This window comes from Psittacula echo (genome assembly GCF_963264785.1).
Source record: "Psittacula echo genome assembly, chromosome: 3".
In the NCBI taxonomy this organism is placed as follows: domain Eukaryota; kingdom Metazoa; phylum Chordata; class Aves; order Psittaciformes; family Psittacidae; genus Psittacula; species Psittacula echo.
In genome coordinates, this window is record NC_137736.1 from 60,044,926 (window position 1) to 60,063,927 (window position 19,002).

Genomic DNA, 19,002 nt, shown 5'->3' on the forward strand with positions numbered 1-19,002 from the left:
GAAAACATCTACAACTGGCTCACACTTACAGCACTTACAGTACTTACAGTACTCACAGTACTCAGGCGCTGTGATTGCTAACTGGCTTCTCAAGCACTGCAGTTCTTCAATAAAGCTGATAAATGATAAAGGAGTATCAATGCACTTAATTCTGTGCTTACATCTCCAGCCTCTTTGGGCACGTCCTAGAACAGTGCCAGAAGAAATCTGGACCTTTTTGTTAATGCATTCAAACTCTCCCTTCCTTTTTATCTAAAAGCATCTTCAGCTGCTCTTCTATTCTCATTTCTGCCTTTTTGGGATAGAACTGAACACCCTGGAAAGGAGAGAATTAAAATCTGGATGCAAGTGTTAGTCCTGCAACAGTTCAACAGGCTCTGTTGTAGCAATGGAAAGGTGGCATCATGCTTCTGAGGAACAGCACTTGGCTCAGATTTCCTCTAAACCACTTTCCTTCCTCATGAGACACTGCGTCCCCTCTATTTTCCTGTAGATTCAGCATGCACTGAGCATGACCATCTTCCCAGTTTAGTTTACACTGGAGCTTTGGTTGTCAAATGAGATGTAGCTGCACTTGTTTTTTTACATATGAATTTCCACCTTCAATTTTAAACTGGAATGGAACTACTTATACATGCTTACACACCAAAGCTCTCCCTAAAAGAGTCTGGTTTTAAACAAATTACTGACACTAAGTCAGTAATGGGAGTTGTTTGTTTTGGGGTTTTTTTTTCAGAGGAAGTAAAGAAAAGGAGTGAAGAGTTGTGGGTTTTTTTTTGCTTTCCATTAATATATGGGATAGAAATGATAAGTGAAAAAAGTTAGCAGATTTAAAGAATGCTTGCTAGTGCTTGTGCCAGATGCTGATAGCTATAAATAGCCACTCGAACAAGAATGACTGCAGGGAATATCTTATCCAGGCAAACAGGAATTTGTCGAGTAAGACCAGGGCAAAAAAGGAAAAAAAAAAAAAAATCAACATTTTACGTTACTTCTGCTGCAGAGGATGTTGTGTAAGTACTCCATGAAGTGGAATAAGAACATGTCCTCATGATGACCTTATGTAAATGTCACCTAAATGTGTTACCAAATTTAACAGAACCAAATCTATCCTTTTTACCATTAGATTGCTAGTCATTCGTGAATACAACCTCAATTTCCTTGCTCCATAACCCTTAGAGAAGTAAGCAAAGGACAATACATAAGGCTACTTCAATGTGATAATAAAGCAGCATGCAGCCTATGAGATGAAATTCTAAAACAGAACTCAGATATAAAAACCATGATTTGCCATCTTACATTTTCCTTATTGGCTCACTCAACAAAATTTTTGAAAAGAAAAGCACTTGACTTTCCTGCCACTTTTCCTTTATACCATGGTATCAAACTTCTCCTCCCTTATATCCACTACAGCGGGGTTTTACCTACAGCAATATAATTCCTAAGTAGTTCAAAATGTGAAACAGCAGTACTTGAGATGGCAAGCTATCATTTCTAAAGAGCAATATGACAAGTTTGGAAGAACCAGGAGGTTAGATATGGATTCTGATTAACACTGATGAACCTGGTTCCTAAGAGTTAAATTCCCAAATGAGTAACCACTACCTTTCCACACACAGGTCTGTGCAAGTTATTCTCATTCAAACAATTAAAAAAAAAAGTAAGCTTCAGTTTGTGTCAAGACATTGAAGGCTTTCAAAAACTGATTAAAAACATTAAATGAGGTATTGAACTACATTAAAAATCGACCTTCTTCATGTATTGAAATGTAATGGTCTATAATTTGTACTCAAGTGATTTTCTTTCCAGTGAATAATAACTGTACCTCAGCCAACTTTGTGCCCTGTTCCTCTGAAAACCTCAAGGGAGGTACAGAAGAGGATTTTGTATCCCACTGAAGAGACACACACTTTGTGTGACACCTGCTTCTTCAATTTTTACAGGAAGCTGAACTTTGCTTCATTGTGCATTTATTTTTCCACTGATGGTTCCTTCAAACTGATAAACACAAATGAAAGCACATCAATATTAGCTATACTGGTGGACTCTGGAAACTCCTATAACCTAAATGCAAGTGCATAGAATCAGAGGACTCAGCTTGAATGCATTAGTAGGTGGACTTGCAAATCAGGAGATTTATAACAATATACACTTGTTTCCTGGTTTTCTCTGTGGAACTTGAAGTTGCCTATAGTCACATGATGTTCAAAATAAAACTGAAACACACAGAGAAGTGCTCATCGTTTCATGTGCCTCAAATCTGATGGAGTTGGGGAAATGGTCATTTCTCACTGCTGTCAGCTGGGGCTGACTGGCTGGCTGTCAGCTCTTCAGGGAAGGACCTGGGGATCCTGGTAGACAGCAAGCTGACCCTGAGCCAGCAACACCTCACAGTGCTGTCGACACTAACCCCCAGAGACACTAACTTCCCTACCTAACCCATTTCAGCCACACACCTTTTATTTCAGCAGACATAAAGCTTCAATCCACCACCTGCACTCCAGATACCCTATACCCAAGCTCTCTGTCCCTCTCCTGCTTCTCATATTCTCCTGGCTGCTGTTAGGCAGCTTTTCTGCCATTCTCATTCTTATTTCCATACAGCTTCCCAGACACTGTTGTCAGCCTGCTTTCCTTCATAATCATTCTGTATGGCATCTCTACTCTTCCCACAGCCACTATGTATACAAGGTTGTTCTTGGCCATCACCTTTAGCCCCACTCTGAACAAGAGAGGCCCCATTTGCTTGCAAACGTTCACAGTACCATACAGCTTTTCTGCTGAGAGCAATGTAAAACTTCTGTCCTTAATAGGCAACAGTGAGCATTTGATGCAAAGGAGAAGTTTGAGAGCAGAAAATTAAAAAAAACCCACATGGAAATTCTTACAAAACTGTACTTAGAGATGCATGATACAAATAACAAGAATGGAAAAACATTTTGAAATAAAAAGAAGTATGATTGAAAATTAAAGGGAGGGTGGATTAAGCAACATTGACTGAGAAAACTTTCAGTCTTGGTCAATATTTATCCCTGTAGCACTACCAGTGGGTTACCAGTTTCATCTTCTGTCACTGGAGATGGAAAATGTTAGAACAAAGGAAATGTCAGGATGAAGGAAAAAAAAGCTGGGCACTTTATCACCAGGACTCTCAGTCCTCCAGCATGAGATCTAAACATTGTCTTTCATTAGCTCCAGTTTCAAACCCAAACATCCATAGTACCTACTATTTTTCTTCTGAGTAATTTGTCCATCTTTTTTTTTTTTCATTGTTTGGCTCTTTTTTAATTTACCAGAAAATAGTTTTAGTCCACCTCCTTCAACTTCAGTTAAATGTTTATATTACGTTATCAAATACTGTTTCATTAATACTTCATCCCATAAAATCTGTAAGAAGCTGGTAAACCCCTCAGTAGCTACTCTGCAGTCCACTCTCTCCTACCACAGCCTACATTGCCATCAGTATCTAAGCAAGCTGGTTTAATGAAATCTCAAAAACATTTGCACTACATGTCTAGAAACTGTAGTATAAATTTAGCCGTATGCATTGGCATGGATTACATACAACAAATGAAAGTTTTCTTTCCTGAGGTAGGCAAATTTGGAATGCAAATGGTAAATCCTGAATTTCAGACAAACAAATGATTGCCTATCAAAACTCCTTCCCAAACTAGTCCTTAGAGTACTGCATACATGTAAAGGTGGAAAATCTGAAAGATCCCGACAATTGCCACAGGCATCTTTAGTTGTAATGATACTTCCCACTTGCAGATAGAACCACAAGAAAGAGGTAATAATAGCTAAATGGATATTAGCATCTGCCATTACCTGATCTATCTGCACAATTACAGCAGTTTGTGAATGCTAAATTGCTTATCAAATCTGGCTTAAGAGCCTAAAACAACCCCTTTTCAGGAACAACATGTCACCTATGTGTTGTTTGGAACTGATGGAACTTTTCCATAGAGAAAAACCACATGGGTATAACACCTAAAATTGCTAAGAGAATTAATTGCTTCCAGAGAGATTTTCTTCCCAAGCTCAACCAAAGGAGGAATACAACACTCAACTCCATTTCTGAAAAACAGACATTAAGAGGCCACAGAACTCCACCAAAATTGGATTTTTCCTCTCCTTTAACATTGCCAGAAACAAAAATGTTAAGACAAAAGACATCTCAAGACACATCACAGTTGTCAAATCAGAGTAAACAATCATTGTCTCTGCTCTGAGAAAGTTGCAGTGATTCAGCCGAATAGAGTCATTTAGTCCTATTATTACTACAAATTAGGTCATGGGAGCACTACTGATTTGCACAAGGAGATGATGTGACTAACTTTGCATTGGCAAACAGGCTTCTGAATGCACCCCAGAAAAAATTAAAAATCACCTTTTATTCTGCCAAAACCAACCATTTCCTCCCCATCTAAAAGGATCAAACAGGAAATCAAAGACCATGTAAGTGATAAAGCAAGGTGTTCCACTGGCATAAATGAAATGTGAAGTAAATTAACATAAAGTAAGTCCAAACAGAAATCTTTCATATCTACTGCTGATAACAGAAATGTTATCTAGAGGCTTTTTCAGACATGTTCTCATACTTGTAGCATGACTGAGTTTCTGCAGATGGTGGTTCTTCAGAAGCAAACTTCAATCTTTTCAGAAATTTGTTTGAAACAGAAACAGGTACTATGAACTAAAAGCAGAGTCACATTGCTATATTCTCATCTACTCCACAAATTTCATATTAAGCAATTTATTTAGATTGCAAAACTACTTTGGCATCATGAGGGTGGCAGAACTACTTCTGATCACAAGCATTTCATTTAATCATTGCCAAAGAGAAAGAAGTTAAAGAAATATGAACAGATAGAATTAATACACCTGCTTAGCAACAAAACAAAAAGGGAATTAAAAATATCCAGACTTTATATGTAGACACTCAGGAAAAACTCAGTGAAATAATATATGCTATTAGATATAGAAAATGTGCTATTGAAGGAGGTTTTGTGATCCTGAAGACAGTGGGCATTTCATTGCTGAGATACCTTTATAGTACCGTGAGGCTGCTATTTGCATTAAGCTATGTCAATGTTTAAAAAAGAAATTCAACATGCAAACCAATATGTTAAAAATGTGTAAAGAGACAGATGCAATTTGCAGTTGTAAAGCACTGTCCGTCCATCCAAAGAGGTAAGTCACAGAAAGCATAAAACCACTTACCCCTTCCTGCTTAGGAATGTTGAACTTTGCTATCTTTGACTTGGTCCTGGCTGAATCAGGCTTGTTAGAAGGCACTCCCCTATATGACTTGGTAGTCTCTGCTTGTAACTTCAGCTTTGGAGACTCATCAGGAGCCTGATCTTGACCGTCCATTGGCCTTACATAAGCTGTTGGTTTCTGCTGAACCAGACTGGGCTTTGAAGCAAGAGAGGGTGGGAAGTTTTGGACGCAGTGGCCGCCACCATGCTTTGCTGGCCTTTCTTGCGCTTGAGCTCCTCCTTCTGAGCTACAATTGAGCTTTGCTGGCTGCTGCAACCTGTTGACGTTGTCTCCTAGTGTGGCCTTCAGTGAGCTTTGCTGGGAAGCATTGGAGGAGGAGGAAGAGGAAGTGGGACTCGATGCATAGCGTTTTAGTTTATCCAGACTGGATTTTGGGTTTGCAAGTTTGAAGTCACCCTTGTGTGACTCCAGTGACCGGTGCCCATGCTTGCTTGCTCTCTGCTGGCCACCTGAAGGGGCACTGTGCGCAGCCTTCTGCCAACCCATTGTGGTGCTTTTGCTTTGCTGGGCAGATAGGACTGCTGGTGTGGAAGAAGTAGTGCTGGAAATGGGAGGAGGAGGCGGCAGTCTCGAGTCTGCAATAAGATGTTCATCAGGCTTGGGGAGAGACATCTGAGGAATCCCAGATTTTGGAACCCCAACAAGGTGGCTCTGGTTTGATCGGTCAGTTAACAAGTCTTTCATTTCATCATAGTTGCCCAGTGTATTCTGGATGCGATTTGAGAGCTCATCCCCCTTGTTAGTCTGCAAAACAAAAAGTGAGTGTTCTGCAACAGTCAACGTAAGAAAACCAAAATTCCCTTTTTGCTTTTACTCAAATCCTCACTGAAGTAGCACTGCCTTATTCAGCAGCGGTGTTGAGGGATGAAATCGAAAATCCTTCTTGTCTCTGAAGACACTTGTCAACATCTTAAATCTACTCTGAACTGGAAAAGCTATAAAGGGCCTTAGAGTATATAAAAAAAAGAAATCTATCACTGATATCATGCAGTAGTTAAAGTATATTACCTGGAAACTAGAAAATTTATTATTGCAACTACATAGAATGGTTTGGCTTAAATCTGACCACAATAAAACTTTTCCTACTACCCAGTGCAAGCTGTCCTTCAGCCATGAATGAAAACACTGCATTGCCAATTTCCTTCTCTGCCTGCTGAAGTTTTCACATGGCATCTGGGAAAGCACACAACATCCAGTGTAAGTACTGAATGAACTTACCAGTCTAAGCCAACCAAATACTCTGAGGTGATTTGAAGACAGCCCATGGGACAATGGGAAAACTACAGATGATTATGTCCCTTCTTTGAAAATACTCTGTCAAGATGTCTCCAGGGTACTCTCCTTTTTTAAAAAAAGAGGTGAACAGAATTCCCCAAATTCTTCACATTGCTCAGCGCTTTCTATGTGGAGCAGGGGGAATATAGCCACCCTCCCGTCCCTTTAAGAATAATCATTATCTTTAAAATCATCCGTCCTGAATGAAAAGGCAAAAGCTCCACAAAGAAATAAAACAAGTACATAAAACATACTGGAAAAGATTGAAAACTCTTGCTCTAAAAAGCCACTGTAAGCAAAAGGGTGTATCATTAGTATTTATGCAGCAGAGATTTTTCTGAACCCTGCCAAGATTCAGGTGTGTGATGTCTTTCGCTTTATGTTTTCAGAGGAAGACAATAAAGAGAGCCAGTGGTGTTCTCCTTTCTCTCTTCCAGACATGGGGTCTGGAAAGGAAAACTCCTATTGGCTTCAGAAGACAAAGCTTTAATCTTAAGACTTGCTGTTTTAGAGGAAAACAAAAAGAAGGAAAAAGAAGGGAGTAAAGGGAGTGGAGAAGACTCCCTTAAAGTTATAGGAAGAATATGAAAGATGCAGCAGCAACATCAATTACTCTGGAAAATTGGTATATTTTGGGGGGGTTTAAGCCTTCAAATAAAATTGAGTCACTCAAACAAAAACACAAGGCAAACTCCTCTAGTTCAGAATCTTCTCTTTTTAGGGATTCGTATAAAAGAACCCAAATTGAATCCAAATGAAAATGCCCCATCAGTGAGTGCAACGATTGCCACATGCTACCTTTCAGAGGACTACAGGTGAAGCATTCCTAAGTCAAACAATAGAAGCAGACCTGTCTTGCTTGAAACTTGTCCACCCTAAATTTCAAGGACGCTACCTTGTAAGGACATATAACACATTGCAGCTAGCTTTCTGATATGCATTTGTTACAATGCTAACAGAGTTAAATATATGTCAATAATGTATATTGAAGGGAAGTAGAAAGAGAAAAGCTCAGAAGTGTTGCACCCGCAACACTGCTTTGCAAACTTGGAATAAGATGGCTTAACCACTACAGCCTGATCTTCTTTCTGCGTATACAGCTGTTGTTTTCACAAGGACAATAACTTGCTATGAAAAGAAATACTAAACATTAATTCACAGGCAGCAAATGGTTTTAAAAAAGGGTGTTCCTTCACTTCACAGGAATCACATTGATTTCCTGAAGAAGAAACCATTAAAAATGCTTCAAAAGTGGGAAGCATCACATACATCTGAAAACAAAGAAGGTGGGAGATAAACTCATGTGTCTCCTGGGATCAATGAAATGGTTCCTATGCTTGGGCATCTCCTTAACTAGCAGACTTATTTTCCAGAAGGCACAGAAAAATTTCATTTCATCCAGTGGATCTATTCTATGATTCTGGTGGATCCTCAACCTCATGTCGATAACTTGTAGAGAGATCTTTTTCCAGTTTCCCTCTGTGGAGGGAGATCTGCCTTGGGCACCCAGTTTGATTCAGCAAGCATGTGTATGAGGTTTCTTTCCCTGCTGGAAGCATGGTGACAAGAACTACAAAATTGAATGGTGCCCCCTACAAGTCTCCTACAGCACAGACAGTTTGTAGGGCAGCTCTCCACCCAGGTCCATGAACATAAAAGAATTTATGTGCAAGTTTTCCCCCTAGGAAGTCCAACTTCTCTAGCAGAAGGCCCATTCTTTCTGAAGGCTGCTATTTGGAAGGGGAGGAAATAAAAGCCTAATGGCAGATTATCTGTAGACTACCACCAGCTCAGAAAAGTCAGCATATTCTCTTCTATATAGTTGTGATGTGAAGCTTACACAGAGATACCTCATACTGACAGATCTCAGATAACCACAAGCAGCAAACTGATCTGGTACCATGGCACATGCTGACGACCAGTTGTTGTTTATTCCTTCTGGATACACTGGGGACAACTTGAGGTGCGAAGATTTTGTGTTGAGTTGATCTCATCCAGAAGAGTTCACCTACCTCCTCATGGGAACAAGACAGAATCTGAGGTAACTAGTTATACACTTCAGATGTAACAGTTTGTCCTATTATTTGCTCTGAAATATCGCTGGCCTTATTTGATCATTCATTTAAGGAAAACATGATCACAAAATGAGTGAGTAAGAAAAGCATTTTGTGCAAACATTTCTAACTTACAGTGCTCTGATATTCTTCTGCAATGCAAGATGAATCCATGCATTTGAAGACTGAAAGATCCAACGCTTCTAAAAATAAACCTGATGGTAGCATGGAAGGCCATCAGATTTTTTTTCTTCCTTAAAAATACTGATACGGTTAATGAGGCAAGATATTCTGTCCAGAAAATATCCAGACCTAATTCCCTACTTTTCCACCCCCTTTAAAAGACATTTTAAGTGAAAGATACTAGATTTCCTGTAATCCTTCATAAAGGGTTGCTATGGATACTTTGAACAGGATATGGGGCAATCCAAAGAGTCAGGATTTTTCAGAAAATCTGATGTTACAGGAGTAGTGATACATGTCAAGGTGAGAGAGGACATCAGATTTAAGAGATTTCCAGTATGCCTTCGATTATCAGATATGGCCTTCAGCGTGCAAATCCTTTGGCTTTACCTCCCTTTCTCAAGTTGCGCAGAGGAACACTGAATTTAATCAGGTCTTGCAGTGAATGTCTGCTGTAACTTCATTCCCTTCTGGAAAAACCCAAAACCTGAACATGATCTTTAAAGACAGTAAGAGTGTGTTTCAGTTTTGCTTTTGCAGAAAGGTTTCCTCTTTTGCAGTTAGCCTCTTTTCATGGTAAATCAAAATGTCCACATCACAGCTCTGTACCCCCGCACTGAAGGTTCATAAATGTTTAGATAAGTTCAGACTGCCCAACGGTCCACTGCCAGTGTAGACATGACATTCAATATCCACTTCGCTCCTAGAGACGGTAATGATTTTTCATCCACTCCTATTAAAGCTGATGGAATTATACTGTGGTTGCATAGAAATGCCTTCAGACACCATTGCTCAGAAACTACCGACATGTCTATGATACATGCAGTCTGTGCCACGACAGTCAGTACACTGGCACGCAGGTAATAATCAAAGTTTACAAAATATTGCAACTAAAGCACTCTTAAAAGTGATTTGAGTTTCAGTATTACCAATTGAGGTACCACAGCCATGACGGTATCAGGGACCCAGAAAAATGACAGGCCCTTTTTTGAGAGGTCTGTTTGATTGGACCTACCAAATGGAAAACTATTAAGTCCCCATTGCAGCAGAGTCCTCACAAAATGACAAGATCCATCTGACTTAAGCTTTTCAGGCTTTTTTCCACTGGTTAGCCCTAAACGAGTCTCAAAGTAGATTTTTTCAAGTCAAGGCTTGAAGAGTTCAAGACATTTGCCATGGTTTCTAAATGCCTTTGTAATGAATCTGAAATTTGGGCAGCTGGAGGTCAGCTTCATGGCATACAGAGCTGTCTTCCATTAAGGGATATGGTTTGAAAGTGGTTGATCTTTCTTTTTTATTAGAGACTAGAAAAAAACAGCAACCTAGAAGAACAGCAAGCTAAAGGATGACCCTGGAGCACAGGCAGAAACTCAGAAGCGTGGAAGTCTGGTGTAGAAGCCAAGTGCCAAATCCCAAATAGGACTCCTGAAAAGAGGCACTAAAGCACTCAAAACATCGAAGACAAGTGATGTTGCATGGAGGGAAGGGTTTCACAACATGGTGGTTTTAACAGTAACTTGGACATTTCTGGAAGGACACAGCTCAGGATACATGATGATGCTTTGATGCATGCAGGCAAAGGCACTGTGTTAGCTGGGGAGGGGAGCAGCCCCCATAGGATACCTTTTCACAAAGGCTTGGTTGAAAATGGTGAACGCCGAGATATTTCACTGTCTTAACCCTGGCCAGAGCATAATGCTTACTGTATTGCTGACCTTCACACAGAACTTAAGCACACTTGTTTTCAAAGTGTTGCAAAACCAGGGCACCATCACCTTCACCTCCTAGTTTTAATTCCATCTCAAATATTGTTAGGATATTTATAGTTCATTTCATTCTCGTGTGCTGCTGAACATTCTAAGGTGTTTATATATATATCTGTATACACACCCACACAAAATCCGGTTCTCAATGAACCATAAACATTCTCTGTGAATTTTGTGAGGTTAGCACTTGTGGGAGAGTGCTGAAACCTGGACAATGCCTTCTGCAGGCTGCATGTTTGTACTGTGGAATAAATGAATAAAGAAAGAGCCACCCAGCTGGGAAGCATCTACCTTGTATGGTTCACTGAAGAGGGAGTAACTCGTGTTAAATGCTCCATCCTCCTGCTGGGCCTCCTGATTTCTCCTTTCCCATTCTTTCCTTCGCAGCACATTTCTATCTGGCTCATAGACACTGCAGCAAAAGAGAGGAATAGCTTTTTAAGAGTTAAAAATTATTGGGCAACATATAAAACAGCATGAATTTAAAAGTGAAGAACTCTGGTTTGAAGACAGATGGCAAAAAGAAGTAAGAACATGAATCAGATGAATGCCAGTCCAAGCAGGCTGGGGAGGCTCAGGTCTCTGGGAATGCTGGTACTTTCTTCACATAGAGAATAGATAATTAAATTCTTACAGAAGAATAAGAAAGAAATCACAGGGCAGGATCTAGTCTGTGCAGAAATGTGACAAAGGAAAAGTCTAAGCAACTTTGAGAAAGACTGAAGGTACTCTTAAGGCAGATGGTAATTACAGCTATGAGTAAATAGAAATTATGAACATATTTCCACTTATGACATATCCTCTGAGTGTTGTATGAGAATGCTCCTTTTTTCACATGGATGTGTTTCTGTAGTGATTCTTTCATTAACTAGCTCCCTAAAGAGCTGTTAAAACTACATGCTGTAGTGGTTTCCACAGTTAGGCTGCTTCTTCTGATCTCTGTTAATCAGCCAAGTCGTGAAACTACTACTGAAACAATTCCTCTTTCTGATGGATTTGACACTATCACAATGTCAGAACATGAATAAATGAATACTGGCATGATAGTGTATGTATGGATGGTACAGTGTAGCTGGAGAAAGAATAAAATCACTGCTTTACACAGTGGTATTAATTTTCAGAAATTAACTAGCTTGCCTCCAATATAGACATCCAGAATAAATAAAAAAAAGCCTATTTTTTTTCCCCTAGAATTCTAGTTTAATGCATGACAACCTAAACCAGAGAATCCTTTCCATGAATTTACACAGCGCAACACAGGTTTGCACATTTCAGTCTGTTATATTTTATTCTCCTCACAAAGGAAACCAATGTATCTAATCAGGTCTACGTGTTATTTCAGGACAGTATGACGAGTTCACTGATTGCCTATTTTGCTTAGCTTAGCTAATGTCTTTCTTCTGGCACTGTAAATCTGTAAAGTAGAAATATATATTAATGTCATGTAAGTGCACCATGTGCTAATAAGAAAAAGGTTCTCTTGCTAACCAGCTTCTCAGATAGTAAAACATATGTTGCATCAGCTACCCATGTGACGTTACCTAGTATGCCTCAGGCAAGGCAGTCAAAAGGCCAACAGCTATCTGATTCTAATTCAAGACTTGAGAAAGCTGAAGATACATAAGATATGTTAGACGCTATTAGTATTTAAAAACAATGCCTTAACAGTCACCAAAAGAACACAAAACCTTGTTTACTTGTTTGTGCTGCTAACTCAAACCGGACTGTGGAGCATCCTTCTGATAAGTGGGAGGACATCTAAAGGCAGATGCCAGATACCAAGCAGGGCCTTTAAACATGGGGGTTTATTGTGAAACACAGGGCTTCAGTACAGCACGTTGGAGGCCGCTTCCAACAACCAGTCTGTTTATTCCAATTACAGGCTGAGTTTTTTGGGGGTTTATCCCATCTTGTTATTCACATGTTATGCATGTTATTTACACCAACACCTGTCTTTGAAAAATGGTGTAATGAGAAGGCAATGGAAGGGGTGGAGTTTTGGCCGTGGCAAATGCCTTTCTCCAGGAAGAGGATAGAAAAGACCTCTCCGTAGGGTCCCAGTGAGTGGAGATCATCTGCTGCACACACTGCAGAGGCCAGAGGAAGAGCAGTTGTCATTTACTGCTAAGAGAGCAATGGTCTTCAGCTAGTACATCATGCTACCTGAGCGTACTCCCATCAGTTAGGTCAGGGTAAAAGACTTCCTAACATCAATCTCCGTGTCTCCAGTAGACTTTCTGCCATGCTGAATAGCCATTGTTTGGTCAGGGTTTTCGGGGGTTGCCATGTTTCCTTATCTGAAATCTCTTGACTCTTTGGGATGCTTTAAATTTGGACTCTGCAAACAAAGAGAAATGCAGCCTGCAGACAAAGAGAAATGGGCAGCTCCCCTGAGATTAATTATAATGATTTCTACTTGGTTTCTAGGAAGTAAACAAGAGCAACATCCTTCACCAGACCTCATACAAACTTGAAAATGCACTGGTGTGATACTTCTAAAGTGGAAGAACATTTTAATCCCTTTATGTATTTGGTAGAGACATATTTGATGAAGACATATAAGTCATCAGATCTCTGAACCCCCTTCCCAAATGAGAAGTTCACTGTTGGTAATGCAATGCACAACCTGCAATAATTCAGAATGATTATGCAAATGGAAAAAACGTGTGACGATCTCTAATATGCCATCTCTAAGCAGTAAGTTAGAAAGAGCTACAAGTCGAGAGTTGTATTCCTGTGGTAACACCAGATGGCAAAATCTCTCACATTTGTAAGGCTGCTCCCTATTTGCATGAACATTGCAACAATCACATCTCCTTGAACGTATGTCACCAAATGTATTTATTTATTTTGGTTCAAGGAGAATACTGCCAACTGCTATAATTGTCTTTATTGCAAACACTGCAGTTAATGGAAAATGATTATTTTTAATAGCTTTCTTCTTTCTTTTTTTTTTTAATTTGTAAATTAAAACAATCCCAAAAGTGTATGTACCTTTTTAATCACTTACAGTGTGTGTCTTTTCCATAGCTAAGACATCAAGAACAAGTTCATGAAAACCTCAAGATTTTTTTCCTCACTGGTTTATGTGGGGAGTGCACATGTGGGTGACGTATTCATATATGGTATACGCACATTCACACATCCGTTTATTAATGATAAGTTTCCTTAGTATGAGTGTAAATGTTGAAGCAGTTTTGCAAGACTTAGAAACCAAAGAACATGCAAGAATTCATCTCTCAAAAATCAGTGTCATTTATATTTGTTTCATACAGGTCAGACTCCAAAAAGATTAAATAGTTTTTCAATAGTATATTTTTATTTTTAGGATGCAGCATCTGTTTCAAATTCATGCTTAAAGAACATGAACTGAAGCATGAGTAACAAGTCAAACACTTGCAAAAGTTATATATGAATAAAAGTTGTATTATAAAAATTACACTATCTTGAATTTAGCACACTGCTTTAAAACCACACTCTGATTTATTTCACCCCTAAGATCTGCCAAGAGACATACTGGACATACCAATGAATAATGTCACAGGCTCAAAGCTCTTTCAGCACGCCATCACTACCACTCAGTCACAGCAGCCCTACTTTCTCTGCTTCTTTTAGGATATTTTGAATAATTTTACTTTCAGACATTTTACAGATCAGAATACCACTGGATTGCCAAAGTTTTCAGAGTAGATACGCTTATTAAATTTCAGTCTGTTGTAGCGTCTCTTGGAAGATTACCTTGATGGGTACACAGTCTTTAGCCATGTGCTAGATATGTGTAAGTCCCCATGAGACAAGCTTGAAGAAGTGCATTAGATTCAGCTGGCATGGAGTTCATTTTCTTCAGAGTAGCTGGTTTGAGGCTATGTTTTGGATTTGTGCTGGAAACAGTGTTGACACAGGGACGGTTTTGTTATATGCTGAGCAGTGGCTTACACAGAGTCAAGGCCTTCTCTGCTCCTCACACCACACCACCAGTGAGTAGGCTGGGGACGCATAAGCAGCTGGGAGACGACATAGCTGGGACAGCTGACCCCAACTGACCAGAGCAATATCCCATACCATATGGCATTATGCTAGGCATATAAAGTTGCATGAAGAAGGAAGAAGGTGACGTTTGGAGGTATGGTATGTGTCTTCCCAAGTAACTGTTACTCGTGACAGAGCCCTGCTGTCCTGGAGACTGCTGAAACCTGCCTGCAATGGGAAGAAGTGAATGAATTCCTTGTTTTTCTTTGCTTATATGTGTGGCTTTTGCTTTACCTGTTAATCTGTCTTTATCTCAACTCATGAGTTTTCACATTTTTATTCTTTCAATTCTCTCTCCTAGCCCACCAGGGGAAGGAAGCGAGCGAGCAGCTGTGTGAGGTTTAGTTGCTGGTTAAGGTTAAAGCACAGGAGGACAAGAGCCTAGGCATGCTGGTTCCTGATGAGAGGGTGGCTGCAGCACCAGCCTCCCCACAGTACTGACAGAAATGCATATAGCTTTCTTCGCATTACTCCTGACACCAAAAGGAACGGTTTCCTTCAGTCCTTAATTAGAAATAGACACAGACGGCTCAGGGGACAGCATAGGAGCAGAGCAATAACCTTACCTGAAAAATCTGGGACTGGATTTAATCTCCTACAAAGTCCAAAGAGTTTTGGTGTCTTGGGCTAGGCTGAAAGCAATCATATAAAAAGCCTGAAGTGTTGAAAAGTCTCCTTTTCTTACTTGTTTGTGGTTTGTTTTTTTTTAAAGCACACTCTTTCTGACTCAATTTACTCTCCGCACACATCACTATTTGGAACAACTCAAATAAAAAGGTCTAATCTTCACGATGAACTGCTTCGAGACAATGCACCAACCTATTCTCCTGTCCTTCAGTTTTCAGAGAACACCCAAGTGTGATATTCAGAGGAAGGTGTCCTTTTCTCCAAACTAAAGCACTGCATCTTCACTGAGGAATTACATGCCTTCACAGATGTATGGTGTGCATTAATGATGATGCTTGACCTTTTCAGAAACCACAAAATTGCCACATCACTAAGGGGAGACTCAGGAAATATATCATTATTTTGCTACAAGATCACCATTCCTGTAACATCTTTGAGTCTGTATGAGGCACAGTAGGTAAATTGAGGATTAGATCGTTGGTGCTCCTCTGGCATTGCATCAACATATTTTCTTGCAAAGGAAGAGGATAACGACGCTGGCTGCCCTGCCAGCATGACAGAGGAAAGTATTACTGCGTGTATACACACATCTGGTGACAATTACTGAACTGATTATAGTCTGCAGTAACCTGCAATCTCACCTATGCCTTTCCAGACCTTCCAATATCATTTTCCAGTCCGAAGATTTAGTTCATTATTTTCTGAATTGTGAAGGCTTTGCAACACCACCCCCCGCTCACACACCCCTTCCTTCCACTCACACATGTCAATATTGTGATACAGATTTAGAAGGAGTAGCTTGTTTATTTGCAGTTAATGTTTTTGACCCAGGAGGCTGATCTCCTTCACCCCAGCAGCTATGCTCCCACAAAACATTCAGAACCTGACGTCTAGACATATTAATAACAAGAGCGGAGCTGACACTTCATGCTAACATGCCACAGTATCTTAAATTGGCAAAACCACAGTTCTCGTGGGCTTCTGGCAGAGCTTTGCTTGGGAAGACCTAGATCCCATTTGCAAGGGCTGAGCTACTTTCCCAGATTTTGTCATCCTCCCTATTTGTGCCCAGACTGGCCATTCTTCTTCCATAATCAGATTAAGAGACTCCACACAAAACTGTTAGACCGCAACTCCCACTCCCAGTGTCATGGAAATGATACCATCCCCAAGCTGCCAGGTGCAGCTCTTGAATATCTCCTGGGACTGTACAGAGCTGATCACGTTCTAAAAAACCAACCAACCAAACAAGAAAAAAACCCTCAAAATACAACCCACACCATAGGCGACTAAAAGATACATGCGTTTCAAGAATAAAACTAGACCTGTGAACAAGTTTTCTGTGAGGACACATATATCTTTGAAATTAAATTTTAGCAACTGGTCATTTTTGAATCATGAACAAAGTAGTTGGAACTGCTCCGAAACTGTGAAAAACAGGCAATATTTCAAGAAAATAAATTTGAAAATGGTTTACTGATTATTCTCAACATTTCCCCACAAAGTGTAATCTGGCACAGAACTCGATATACTAAATTCCAGGCTGAAGTGAGGCCATTTTCTTAAATATTTAATGGTCTAATTCTCCCCTGAATTACCACATTTATGACAAAGTAGCTAAATAGAGTAACTCAAGGGGAAAACTTACATAACACAATAAAAAAACAGTCCAACCCTGATGCAGGACAGTGATTATGAAACTGAAATCAGAATAGAAATTGGATTTTGAATTTAAATGCGCTGTCATTCCTGTATTCTGCAATAATTTAAAACACAAAAGGACTAACCAGCCTGGGACCTTGTAAAACCAATAGCCCCACATATTTTTAAAATAGAGTCTTAATTTTGACAACTTAATTACAACAATTCAGGTCATTTTGCTTGCTGAATTGCTGTGTTTAACATAGAAGTGCTATCATTTAATGTCTGTTTTCTAGCTCACTGTGTCCATGGTTTTTGCTGGCCAATTTCTTAGTATGAGTTCCATTTCCAGCTAAGTATAAATGATGCCTGTTTGGGATCTCATTACTAATGGGTTATGGAGAGCTCTTAGACATGGCAACCTTACATTTTTGAGCATTAAATATTTTCCCTAACGACATTTGAACTATTAGTTCGATTTTAACAAACGGGTTGCCTTTGATGAACAAGTGGCATAATCGGTAAAATACCTTCCCAGGTTGCAACCAATTTTTTTGGACTCTTTATCTAGCTTAAACAGCAGAAGTTAATTTGAGGATTTTTACAGTATTTTTTCCCATTTACAAACAGGAATGCCGTGGGGTAAAGCAATTACTCTGATTTACTGTTTTCACTTTGATTGAACATAAAGATGTAGCAGGGTCTCAAAAAAGCAGTAACTTAACAAACTGTGCTCCTATCCACAGACAGATAAAGTACCTACTTTGCTATTTCAAAGAGTTTACCTCCAGGCAGCAGCACAGAGCAAACATCAATCAATGACATGTGTCTAAGATGAGATTGATGTTTACTCTCACAGCTTTTCATCTTACATCCAATAAATTATTTTTCCTTCACCAAAACGCCTGGTTAAATTTCATTTTTCACTTTGCAGTATCAGTTTTAAAACTTTAGCTTCCAGCAATTTCAAAGCTAGGATTCATTGACGCTTCAGCTTTTACAGCCTGTTTATGATTTGTATTAGCCATGAAACACTAACGTCCAAACATGAATATGATCGGGAGAGCTGAGCTGGGCCGGCCGCTTGCGCAGTGGCAGCTGTGGGCTGGAAGGTGTGAGATTGCTTTAATTATCTGCCTGGAAATTCTGAGTCAAAAATGGGGAGCTATATTTTCAGGGGCAGATATATTGCATCCACCAAACAAATGCATATATAGATATGTACATACATACATATATATGCATATGTATACACGCATATATACACACACATATCCTATCTGCAAAATCAGCATCCGAGCACTCAAGGCAGGTCTTCTGAGGGCTCACAATGGGCAACTGGAAGGAAGCAAGGAAAAACTAATTGTGGGTGCAGTTATTATATTATACGCACTCACACCTGACATTCACAGAATATGAATGCTTTGCATGCAACCTGACTGAATTTTAAACATGTTTTGAAATACTGAGAAAACCTAGGGCTGCAATTGAGACTGGGATCTAGGTTGTTGAGTCAGAGCTGTAAACATCACAACAAAGGAACATTACAAAAAAATCCAATTTAGTTCAACACCTGCTTGTACAAGAGCACCTCTTCCAGCCCAGTGACAGATAAAACATGCACGTTTTCACATTTTTCTCCCTCAGTGAAGTTTTGCTTTATGAGAGAAATTGAGACATAATTCAAAATTTGTTGGTTGGTTTGTTTCAGGAAAAATAACTTCATTATATCATAAAAGCCTACTAGTCCATACCTACAGTATATGTAGATATCAAAAATTTGACCATTCAGTATTAATGGGTAATCTTATAATCAATGCCTTAGTATTTTTTTTTTTTTTGCTATTAAGTGCTGGTGCTTTCTTTTTATAATCCTAAAATTGCTAGCAAAAATACCAAAGATGGATGAAGATCTAATAATGATAATAAGCCAAGCTAGAAGCTCAACAATACTATTACTTTTAATTTTGTGCTGCTTTAACAATGTATTGTTTGAAAGTATCTTCACAAGTTAAAAATTCACCACTATTTATAATCTTACACCTGGAATAAGTATTTCTTTTTCTTCACAATCCAAAACAGTATTTAAAACCTTCAGAAATGAAATGGAGATCTTAGCTGTCAAGAAACAGATAATGTAGATG

The 19,002-nt window shown here is 39.4% G+C and overlaps 1 protein-coding gene across 1 annotated transcript in view; it reads right to left on the minus strand.

Moving 5' to 3' along the window:
• The window catches only part of AFF3 (ALF transcription elongation factor 3), a gene marked incomplete at both ends in the record, with an annotated part of 320,155 nt that overhangs the window by 260,504 nt on the left and 40,649 nt on the right, over positions 1-19,002 (minus strand). Inside the window, 2 exons of the mRNA XM_080612415.1 lie at positions 5,224-6,027; positions 10,853-10,973. Of these exons, the coding sequence (XP_080468541.1) occupies positions 5,224-6,027; positions 10,853-10,973 (925 nt within the window). The remainder of the gene's footprint in view (positions 1-5,223; positions 6,028-10,852; positions 10,974-19,002) is intronic.